Source organism: Cervus elaphus, chromosome 31 (assembly GCF_910594005.1).
Source record: "Cervus elaphus chromosome 31, mCerEla1.1, whole genome shotgun sequence".
NCBI classification, from domain to species: domain Eukaryota; kingdom Metazoa; phylum Chordata; class Mammalia; order Artiodactyla; family Cervidae; genus Cervus; species Cervus elaphus.
The window spans coordinates 22153697-22166343 of record NC_057845.1 but is presented as its reverse complement, the minus strand read 5'-3'; the positions used below and the strand labels follow the sequence as shown (position 1 = coordinate 22166343).

Sequence of the window (12647 nt, the reverse complement as noted above, 5' to 3'; positions counted from 1 at the left end):
GGTGTTTGCAAACCGTCGAATCTCTTTGAACATTGTATCTTGCCCTTCAGATTTAGCAGATTCAGGAGGTTACACCCTCCTCCTTATCCTATTCAGTTCAGTTCAGTCACCCAGTTGTGTCTGACTCTTTGCGACCCCTCGAACCGCAGCACGCCAGGCCTCCCTGTCCACCACCAACTCCTGGAGTTTGCCTAAACTCATGTCCATTGAGTCGGTGATGCCATCTAACCATCTCATCCTCTGTTGTCCCCTTCTCCTCCTGCCCTCAATCTTTCCCAACATCAGGGTCTTTTCAGATGAGTCAGCTCTTCACATCAGGTGGCCAAAGTATTGGAGTTTCAACCTCAACATCAGTCCTTCCAATGAACACCCAGGACTGATTTCTTTTAGGATGGACTGGTTGGATCTCCTTGCAGTCCAAACCAAGGGACTCTCAAGAGTCTTCTCCAACACCACAGTTCAAAAGCATCAATTCTTCTGTGCTCAGCTTTCTTTATAGTCCAACTCTCACATCCATACAAGACCACTGGAAAAACCATAGGCTTGACTAGATGGACCTTTGTTGACAAAGTAATGTCTCTGCTTTTTAACATGCTGTCTAGGTTGGTCATAACTTTCCTTCCAAGGAGTAAGTGTCTTTTAAGTTCATGGCTGCACAATCACCATCTGCAGTGATTTTGGAGCCCCAAAAAATAAGGTCAGCCACTGTTTCCACTGTTTCCTCATCTATTTGCCTTGAAGTGATGGGGCCAGATGCCGTGATCTTAGTTTTCCGAATGTTGAGCTTTAAGCCAACTTTTTCACTCTTCTCTTTCACTTTCATAAAGAGGCTCTTTAGTTCTTCTTTGCTTTCCGCCGTAAGTATGGTGTCATCTGCATATCTGAGGTTATTGATATTTCTCCCGGCAATCTTGGTTCCAGCTTGTGCTTCATCCAGCCCAGCATTTCTCATGATGTACTCTGCATATAAGTTAAATAAGCAGGGTGACAATATACAGCCTTGACATACTCCTTTTCCGATTTGGAACCAGTCTGTTGGTCCATGTCCAGTTCTGACTGTTGCTTCCTGACCTGCGTACAGGTTTCTCAAGAGGCAGGTCAGGTGGTCTGGTATTCCCATCTCTTTCAGAATTTTCCACAGTTTATTGTAATCCACACAGTCAAAGGCTTTGTCATAGTCAGTAGAGCAGAAATAGATGTTTTTCTGGAACTCTCTTGCTTTTTCGATGATCCAGCAGATGTTGGCAATTTGATCTCTGGTTCCTCTGCCTTTTCTAAAATCAGCTTGAACATCTGGAAGTTCACGGTTCATGTATTGGTGAAGCCTGGCGTGGAGAATTACTTTACTAGTGTGTGGGATGAGTGCAATTATACTGTAGTAGATAAGAAATTTATACAAAGAAGACCTCAGCTCAGAAAAGGAATTCTGGAGATGATAGTCTGTTAGGTCCACCTTGGATCCAAAATCATTAGTCAAAGAAGAGAGAACCACATGGCAGGGCATTTTTGGTTAAGGATCAGGGTGTTTCAAGGACCAGAAGTTTGGTAAATAAGAAGATGCAGACTTTGAAATGAGACCAGGTTCTTAATCACAACAGAAATAATAGCAGCAAAAATCATAAGATTGTAGGAAATGAAGGTGCAAATTTTCAAAGATAGAAAAAAGCACAGCTGGAAGATGCCAATAACAAATAGGGAAACTTGACAGATGAGGTGGTTTCTCTTCCATAAACTTAGAATTTTCTCATTGCTTACCTCTAATGATCTTGTTCCCATTTCTTACTTAGTTAAGAAAATTCATTTACCTTTTCTTTTTTCCACTCATCCTTCTTTCCCACCCTAATCCTTTTCATTGTTTCACTTGCGGTCAAAATTCATGAGATCGAGAACCATGCTAGACATCATGCAGCTGAATAATTTTGTTAGGATAGTTAGCTGACGTTATTGTGAGAAATGGACAAAGTGCACCAAATGATAACATTTTAGATTTTGCTTTTCTCTATAAAATACTCTTATATGAGTATTCTTGTTGTACTTACTTGCAGTCACCTATCACTGTAACAGACCACACCAACAGTCAGTGACATCCCAAGTATTACCTTGTTCAGACCGGTTGGTGGGGTGGCTCTTCTCATGCGGCTCATTCTCCTGGGGACAAGTGGGCTACCCTGGTGTTCTTAATGAAGTGCACACGTTCAAGAGGACAGGCCCAGCCGTGCAAGCAGATTTCATGTCTGCGAATGTGCCGCTGATGAAAGCTTGTCTCGTGGCCGAGCCCGCCATCAGTGCGGCAAGGAAATACGTTTTTGAAGCTTCAGTGTTTTGGCCATCTGATACAAACAGCCAACTCATTGGAAAAGACCCTGATGCTGGGAAAGATTGAAAGCAAAAGGAGAAGGGAGTGGCAGAGGATGAGATGGTTAGGTATCATTACCAACTCAATGGACATGAATTTCAGCAAACTCCAGAAGATATTGGAGGACAGAGGAGCCTGGCGTGCTGCAGTCCATGGGGTCATAAAGAGTTGGACATGACTTAGCCACTGAACAGCAACAACTAGTGGGAGGAAGTAAGAAGTGGCAAAGTGTGTGGATACAGAGATGGGGGAAGAATTGGGAGCCTAATGCAGGCTTTGTAAGCTTTTCTGGGTTTTACATTCTTTTTACATCTTACCTTGTATTCGTTAACATAGACATACACACTGTTTTTGTAATCTTAGCTTAATATGATTTAAGTTTGGCTTAATATGATTTGTAAAGATTAACTTCTATATAGATTATATATTTGCTGTTTAAAAATACACAGTTGTTTGTTTCAATTAAACCGTGCTTCTAGGCTCATCTGTATCAAACTCATTTGAGATGCTTATTAAAAATGAAGATCCCTTAGCAGATCCAGATGCTTCTGTAGTCACAATCTCTGGGTGTGGGGCCTGGGAATCTTCTTCATTGGTAATTTTATCAGGACATTGTCTTGCACATTACAACTCAGAACTTCTTCGTTAGTGGAAGGATATTTGCATTGTTTCTATTCTAATTGCATTATAGATAATAGCCAGCATCATTTGTACAAGTGATTAATTTATTTGGGGTATTCAGAAATCTTTCCCTGATACACAATTGAATAATTTGCAGTTGAGGAAAATTGTATTCTGTGTAAAGGATAGGGTTTGGAGTGCTGGTGTGGGTGGTTACAAATAAGCTTGTAAAATCTTTCAAGTATTTTATGTTCACTAAAATAAAATGTTGAATTAGATAAAGAGAATTTCTGTATAATTTGTATACATCTTTAATTTGTAATGTTGGGTATTGTGGAAGTTAGTTGTGGTTCCATTGCTTGCTACTGATAATTTTTAAATAAAAGTAGAAACGTTGACATATCTAAAGAGAATTTTACTTTTCTCATATTTCAGCACTCTAAATTAAACAGTTCAGTTCTTTTATTTAACTATTTTGTTTATATGACCTTTGTTCATATACCTTATTATGTATTTTATTTTTAGTCTCAGTTATCTCCACTTTTAGTAAGATTTTATGGAAATTAAAATTTGTTGATGTCATAGCAGATACTGCCAGTGGCTGTTCAGTGTACATTCTTCGTTCTTTTCTTTTTCCTTAGCAACAGATTGAAGTGGAACTTTTTGTCTAACTGAAAAATACATTTCTCAACCTTCTCTGCAACCATGAAGGGCCACATTACATGACTGTTCTGCTCAGCGAATGAGGCACATGGGGCTTGTTAAAGAATGGAATCATTTAGCAGACACTCTTTGTCCTTTGCCCTGTATCTTATGTAGAACTTGGACTGGATGCTAGAGGAGGAAGTATAGAGTGACATTTAATAAATGTCATGTAAGAATGTTTAGTGGGAAGACAAGATTTTACAGATCCTTTTATTCTAGTGGGGACTTGCTTTCCATGTCGTATCACCCATTGAGCTTTCTGTATTTCATGGTTCTGTCTTCAGTTTTGGGGAACTTGTATTAAGAAATGTAGAGATAGAGGGAGGACCATATTCTTAATTAGGGAAGTTTAGGGAAAGGTTTTGGTAGTAGAATCCTATCCTACCTGTTTTGCTCTTTAGTAGAGTATGGTAGACCAATAGAGTGTAAACACATCTAAAGCAAATGGGCCGAAGTGACTCAGACAGTAAAGAATCTGCCTGCAAAAAAATCTGAGAGATGCAGGTTCGATACCTGGGTTGGGATGTTTCCCTGGAAAAGGGGATGGCTATAGTCTACGGGGTCACAAAGAGCTGGATACGACTGAGCAACTAACACACACACAAAGCAAATGGGGGCAAGTAGTCAACTTTATTTTGGATCTTTTATGACAGGTTGGAGAATGAGGTGTTGTTTTCCCCCCTTGAATAGGGTGTGGTGGTTTAGTCATCCCCCAATGTAGTATATCCACCTGCTGCTTGCTTGCCAAAGGCATGTTTTCTCCATACATCCTAAATGCCTGGATGCTGGCTGACTTTAGGGGCAGGGAGAGGTTCATGGGGCTGCCTTAATTTCATTCTGGGGTTTCATCCCCTAGTTAAAGTACACCAGTGGAGACCTGTTTCCCTTAGTTCTTCTTAGGTTTAGCTGTCACAGAGATCACTCCTCTTATTAGATGGCATATATCAGACAGTGAAGAATCAGCTTTTAGAAACATGAAAATGGAATAAGGACTCACGTACCATTCTTCCTAAAATAATGACATTTATTCAGTCTTTCTCAAGTTCTATATTTTTTTGTTTTTTACTCTATTTTGTGTTTTCTGTTCTTTTCCTCAAAGGTCATTTATTTTCTTGTCTTTGTACATTTTCAGATTTCAGAGTATAATGCTTTCGGTTTTTCCCTTCTTCCAGCACCAACAGACGTTTCTGAATCAGCTACGAGAAATAACGGGGATTAATGATGCCCAGATTCTACAGCAAGCCTTGAAGGTATGGCCTCTGTCTCACAAGATACAGTTTCTGTTACACCCTCATCTCCACTGCCTACCATATTGGAAAGTTGAGTTTTTTAGTTATACAGTGGGTAGTACCATAGATACAGGGAAGAACTTTTATAAACTAAAGGCCTTACTTAACATAGCATTGGACTATAAAGAAAGCTGAGCGCCGAAGAATTGATGCTTTTGAACTGTGGTGTTGGAGAAGACTCTTGAGAATCTCTTGGACTGCAAGGAGATCCAGCCAGTCCATCCTAAAGAAATCAGTCTTGAATATTCATTGGAAGGACTGATGCTGAAGCTGAAACTCCAATACTTTGACCACCTGATGCAAAGAACTGACTCATTTGCAAAAACCTTGATGCTGGGAAAGATTGAAGACGGAAGTAGAAGGGAACAACAGAGGGTGAGGTGGTTGGATGGCATCACTGACTCAGTGGACATGAGTTTGAGTAAGCTCCAGGAGTTGGTGATGGATAGGGGAGCCTGGTGTGCTGCAGTCCATGGAGTCGCATAGAGTCAGGCATGACTGAGCAACTGAACTGAATTAACATAACATACTGCAATTTTGAGCACATTAGCTTTCAGCACCCTGATGTTCCATGATGCCTTGGAGTGAAGACCTCCCTCCACATAAAACAGTTTTTGTGCAAAATGGAGTGATGTGACTCCCAAGTACTAATGGCCAGTTTTACTCAAGAGACATTTTAGTGTTTAGTTGGGGCTGGAGGGGTAGAGTGGCATAGAAGAGAAAGAGGAGTTGGGAGAAAATTAATACAGTATCAGAAGCTTCCCATTTACTGTTCCAGGAAGGAGAAATATAAATCAGCTAACCTTCAATTAATTCAACATTTATGATCATTCAACATCAAACTTCAATTATGCACAGAAAAAGGGCATGATTTTTGTTGTATCTTGTGAAATATACTCATTGCCACACAGAGGCACCCAGATGAGTCAGATCACGCAGATATGCAGATTGAAAGAGAGCGAATGAAGGAAAAATGTTCAAGAACTAGAACTTCACTTGAAGTGTATTTATAGATCACTGCTAAAGGCTCACATGACAGTACAGCAGTTGTGCTACTGTAGGCACACACACAGCTTCAGTCCTTTGCACGTTGCTCTGAAAGACAACATTAATTATATTATTTTTGATTTGGAGCCAGAAGTACTTCATTTGTTTCTAGAAATAATTTATCTTTTGCATGGTTGTAATCATAATCATCATCATTGTAGTGGTGATAACTAGCACTTATTAAGCACTTACAGTACTAGGTGCTATTCTAAGGACTTTGTGTGGCTAACTCCTCCTCCTAGTAACTTTGAAGTAGGTGTTATTTTTATCTCCCTTTTAAAGGGTAAGGAAACAGAGAGGTTAAAATGACTTGCTGGAGACCACATAGTTAACATGTGGAGGAGCTTGGAATAGAAACCGAGCAGCCTGCTCCCAGTACCACACATAATTTCTTTCTTTTTACTGGAAGCTTTGCTTCAGCTTTTTCCTCCATCAGGAAAATGATCAACCAGTACCGTTAGGAGCATTTTAAAGCGTGGTTTATGAAGCCGCTCTTAACTAGCTGGAAAGGAAGGAAAAATGTCGTACCTCAATTTTTATGATTATGACATTTAGATGATTGCCAGTCCGTTCTTTATTCTGCTAAATATGACAATCATTCCATGTCTGTTTTCAGAAATGGCCTTTCCCATTCTGTATCACTGAGTCTGGGGTTAGACCCATTACCTTGTCAGGGCAAACTTGGGGAATTCAGTTACATTTTTTTTTAAAACTTAGGAAACATGTAGAATATGTTTAATTAAATAAACATAAAAAATTAAAGTAGTGTCCACATTTCCTTTCAGGTAATTTATGTGACCACGGTGTTGTTTTTTTTTTTTAAACTTGTTTCAGTTACCAGTATCTAGGGGAGAAAACAGTGTCTTTTTTTTTTTTTTTTTAAATACAAACACTTTATTGACCATTTGTTTTATTTTTATTTATTTATTTTTTTAACTTCTTTTTTTTTCCCCCCTTATTTATTTATTTATTTTTTCAGTGGGTTTTGTCATACATTGATATGAATCAGCCATAGATTTACACGTATTCCCCATCCCGATCCCCCCTCCCACCTCCCTCTCCACCCGATTCCCCTTAATTGTTTAAATTGTCTTAAATCTTAATTGTTGCTCAGTATAAATTTGTAAAATGTTTAATAATGAGTTGACTATCTCAGCATTATACTGACACAGAGTCTACTTTTGGGAGCCACAATGTCATTGATTGATTTTAGCACTTTTATTTTGAGAATCTCTTTGTATGTTCAAAGTAGGTGACCTTCAAGTTGTATAGATCCCTGCTCCATTCAGTTTATCATTATTATCATGTGAGGGAGTATATGGAAAGCATTTAGCACATTTCCTGGCACTTAGACAGTGTTCAATAAATGGTAGCCGTTGTTAAAATTGTTTTACGTCTCATTTGTTACAAACTATAGACTATGTTAAACTCATATTTTGAATGAGTCATTTAAGAGTCTAACAACAGTTTTGATAGATAAAGTGAAGTGAAGTCGCTCAGTCGTGTCCGACTCTTTGCGACCCTGTGGACTGTAGCCCACCAAGTTCCTCCATCCATGGATTCTCCAGACAAGAGTACTGGAGTGGGTTGCCATTTAATGGTGCGCTCCTACTGTTTTCTCTCCTCAAAGGCTGTTAGAATTGGAGTTGGGGTGAGTTGTTCCAGTTGCTCAGACATTAAATTGTGGAATCATCCTGGTCTTTCTCTTTTTATCCCTCCCCACATTTAATATGATAGCAAATAATATTGGGCTCTGCTTATGCCGATTCTCTCCTATAGTCTGTTCCCCACCTACACCCACAGTAATCCTTTTAAAATGTAAGTCATACCATGTCATTTCTGTCCAAAACCTTCCACTGGCTTCCAGTTAAACTTTGTAAACTAAATTTCTGAAGGCTTCCACAGTATTATGTGTTCTGGCCTCTGATACAAAGATAGCTTCATTATTAATACCTGGATTTCATAATGTGGTTTCAGTTAGCTGTCATAGAGCTAGTGTTGTTTTTATTGTTAACTGTAGAGAGAATATAGAGATAACTGGGCAAGTTTCTCTCATGATTTTGTTGTCAAAAATTCTTAGTGTTTTTAGCATCTGTTTTTCTTCTGAATTTTTAGAATATTGTTTATGTATTTAATTTGGGTAGAATTTTCATCTCCACAGTATTCTGGAGTTCTGTGTGTCTCTCTGTCAAGCTTTCAGGCCACTGATGCTGTTTTCTACTTATGAGTCTGATATTTGCTTGTTAGTTTGCCTCTAAGTAGGCATTCAGCGTAAATATTAAAGAGAATATCTGTTATTGTTCTTGTTTGCTGAAGTACTATTTTTAAATATTTGTTTTTCACTGTTTTAGATAGCAAGTTCCAGAAAACATTTTTTAGTTTGTTCATTTGCTTCGAAGTATAAGTTTATGATTGGACTTTTGCTAAGCAGATATAAAAAAGCAATGGAAATATTCTGGGAGGTGGGTCATAGAGGATCTTGCTGTGATTTATGTCGGAGAGTGTTTTGCCTATGTTCTCCTCTAGGAGTTTTATAGTTTCTGGTCTTACATTTAGATCTTTAATCCATTTTGAGTTTATTTTTGTGTATGGTGTTAGAAAGTGTTCTAGTTTCATTCTTTTACAAGTGGTTGACCAGTTTTCCCAGCACCACTTGTTAAAGAGGTTGTCTTTTTTCCATTGTATATCCTTGCCTCCTTTGTCAAAGATAAGGTGTCCATAGGTTCGTGGATTTATCTCTGGGCTTTCTATTCTGTTCCATTGATCTATATTTCTGTCTTTGTGCCAGTACCATACTGTCTTGATGACTGTGGCTTTGTAGTAGAGTCTGAAGTCAGGCAGGTTGATTCCTCCAGTTCCATTCTTCTTTCTCAAGATTACTTTGGCTATTCGAGGTTTTTTGTATTTCCATACAAATTGTGAAATTATTTTTTCTAGTTCTGTGAAAAATACCGTTGGTAGCTTGATAGGGATTGCATTGAATCTATAGATTGCTTTGGGTAGAATAGCCATTTTGACAATATTGATTCTTCCAATCCATGAACACGGTATGTTTCTCCATCTGTTTGTGTCCTCTTTGATTTCTTTCATCAGTGTTTTATAGTTTTCTATGTATAGGTCTTTTGTTTCTTTAGGTAGATATACTCCTAAGTATTTTATTCTTTTTGTTGCAATGGTGAATGGTATTGTTTCCTTAATTTCTCTTTCTGTTTTCTCATTGTTAGTATATAGGAATGCAAGGGATTTCTGTGTGTTAATTTTATATCCTGCAACTTTACTATATTCATTGATTAGCTCTAGTAATTTTCTGGAAGAGTCTTTAGGGTTTTCTATGTAGAGGATCATGTCATCTGCAAACAGTGAGAGTTTCACTTCTTCTTTTCCTATCTGGATTCGTTTTACTTCTTTTTCTGCTCTGATTGCTGTGGCCAAAACTTCCAAAACTATGTTGAATATTAGTGGTGAGAGTGAGCACCCTTGTCTTTTTCCTGATTTCAGGGGAAATGCTTTCAATTTTTCACCATTGAGGGTGATGCTTGCTGTGGGTTTGTCATATATAGCTTTTATTATGTTGAGGTATGTTCCTTCTATTCCTGCTTTCTGGAGAGTTTTAATCATAAATGAGTGTTGAATTTTGTCAAAGGCTTTCTCTGCTTCTATTACTAAACAAATGGGACCTAATGAAACTTAAAAGCTTTTGCACTACAAAGGAAACTATAAGTAAGGTGAAAAGACAGCCCTCAGATTGGGAGAAAATAATAGCAAATGAAGAAACAGACAAAGGATTAATCTCAAAAATATACAAGCAACTCCTGCAGCTCAATTCCAGAAAAATAAATGACCCAATCAAAAAATGGGCCAAAGAACTAAACAGACATTTCTCCAAAGAAGACATACAGATGGCTAACAAACACATGAAAAGATGCTCAACATCACTCATCATCAGAGAAATGCAAATCAAAACCACAATGAGGTACCATTACACGCCAGTCAGGATGGCTGCTATCCAAAAGTCTACAAGCAATAAATGCTGGAGAGGGTGTGGAGAAAAGGCAACCCTCTTACACTTTTGGTGGGAATGCAAACTAGTATAGCCGCTATGGAAAACAGTGTGGAGATTTCTTAAAAAACTGGAAATAGAACTGCCATATGACCCAGCAATCCCACTTCTGGGCATACACACTGAGGAAACCAGATCTGAAAGAGACACGTGCACCCCAATGTTCATCGCAGCACTGTTTAGAACAGCCAGGACATGGAAGCAACCTAGATGCCCATCAGCAGATGAATGGATAAAGAAGCTGTGGTACATATACACCATGGAATATTACTCAGCCGTTAAAAAGAATTCATTTGAATCAGTCCTAATGAGATGGATGAAACTGGAGCCCATTATACAGAGTGAAGTAAACCAGAAAGATAAAGAACATTACAGCATACTAACACATATATATGGAATTTAGAAAGATGGTAACGATAACCCTATATCCAAAACAGAAAAAGAGACACAGAAATACAGAACAGACTTTTGAACTCTGTGGGAGAAGGTGAGGGTGGGATGTTTCAAAAGAACAGCATGTATATTATCTATGGTGAAACAGATCACCAGCCCAGGCTGGATGCATGAGACAAGTGCTCGGGCCTGGTGCACTGGGAAGACCCAGAGGAATTGGGTGGAGAGGGAGGTGGGTGGGGGGATCGGGATGGGGAATACGTGTAAATCTATGGCTGATTCATATCAATGTATGACAAAACCCACTGAAATGTTGTGAAGTAATTAGCCTCCAACTAATAAAAAAAAAATAAAAGCAATGGAAAACAAATTATTTATAGAATCAATTTTTGCATTATATTAGTTTTAATTAATAATAAAGGAATTACTGTTGATATAGTATACTGTGTTTACAGTGAATTTATATTGTAAAATTAAGAATCACATAGTTGTAATTTTAAGTCTGAAAATGATTTTTACTATTAGCATAGTTATGGAGAAAATTACATAAATCATATGCAAGTGTATACTTACTACAAAACATTTGATGTTCTGTTCTTGATATTTGAAGGATAGTAATGGAAACTTGGAGCTAGCAGTGGCTTTCCTTACTGCAAAGAATGCCAAGACCCCTCAGCAGGAGGAAACAACTTACTACCAAACAGCGCTTCCTGGCAATGACAGATACATCAGTGTGGGCAGCCAAGCAGATACAAGTAAGTTTACTTCTCTTTCTTAATATATTAATTAGAATGTAATGAAAACTTTTGCTTGGGGCTGTGTTTTGTTTAAGCAGAGGTGAAGGACGGAAAAAGAAATGACTTTAGCTTTGGCTCTTCTTGTTGAAAAGTGCTGTATTTTTTTTTTTTTTTTTTTCAGCTGCTGTATTTTTTTCCAGTTTGGAAGTAAAAGATTATATTTAAGTTAAATATTCTTTCATAAAACATTTCATATAGTATTGTTTTAAAATATGAAACATCTAAAGGTGTTGCTTATTAAAAATTTCTAGAATTTTAAATAGGGCACAGTCATTTGTTTTATAGATATTAAGTGTTGGTAGAGACCTTAGTATTATTTTTGAAGATAAAGTATTTTTTTAATTACTGGTATGATTTACTGTTCAACAGAATTTTCCTTCCCTCAACTCCAACCCCTCTCCAAAAATGATCTTGGAAGAAGGTTTATACAGCCGAACAAAATAAATAAACATGCGTGTACACATACGAACATACAGAAAATTTTACACAGAACTCTAACTTTTCTTCATAATATGAATAATTTATGCTTATATAGCCAAGTTTTTTTTTTAATCTTTGTTTCTATCTCATTATGATGTAGTAACTGCATTATATAAACTAGGTATTTCTGTGCATTCTGGATTTGAAAAGTGTGGTTACTAACTTGTCCTCAAAGAGAATTTTTTGGTTTTGTTTGTAAATGTTCTTAAAGTTAGGAAACAGCCAGAAAGATTTCATTCATATAGATGTTTATAGCTACTGATTGGCATTAAATGCTGTTTAATGTTGTTGATAAAATATCTTAATCTCAGAATTTCAAGGTAATCTTTGTATTTTTGTTCCACAAATGGTCTTGTGTCTCCAAAGCTGGGATACTCCTATCTCACACAGATAATAGGTGATGGCAGAAGCTTTGTGTAAGACAAACTCAATTGCTGTATCCAAGTTCAAGACAAACTGTGTCTTGGCCCCTACCTACATCTCTAACTTCATTTTCCACTGTTTTCCTCTTCTCACTTTACACTGTAATAATGGAAAATAGCTTGGAAGTTCTCATCCACACAGTGCTATTTAATTTCTCCTGTCGTTACACTTGTTACTTCTGTCTGGAATCCCCCCTAGCCTTCACCTAGAAATCACCAGTCTGATTTCTTCTGGGGCTCTAAGCCATTGCTCAGGAACTGCTGGCTTGAGAGTATTTTGTCTAGCTTCTATGTTAAACTGAGTGCTTCTCTTAACACCCAGAGTGTACTTCTGTCTTAATGAGTACTGTGTTATTTTGCAATTATTTGCTGTGCCTTTCTTGCTTACCAAACTGTAAACTTAACAGGGCAATAGAGTGTCTATAGTCCCACCATTATACTAGGATGTCATGGTTTCTCAAAAAAGTGCTTGTTGAG

General features: G+C 37.7%; 1 protein-coding gene across 5 annotated transcripts in view; it reads left to right on the top strand.

Annotated features, from left to right (window-relative positions):
- Positions 1-12647, top strand: part of USP25 (ubiquitin specific peptidase 25) — a 158862-nt gene that overhangs the window by 18708 nt on the left and 127507 nt on the right. For all 5 annotated transcript variants that reach the window (XM_043893206.1, XM_043893204.1, XM_043893203.1 and 2 more), the window contains 2 exons: positions 4855-4932; positions 11082-11226. In XM_043893206.1, the coding sequence (XP_043749141.1) occupies positions 4855-4932; positions 11082-11226 (223 nt within the window). The remainder of the gene's footprint in view (positions 1-4854; positions 4933-11081; positions 11227-12647) is intronic.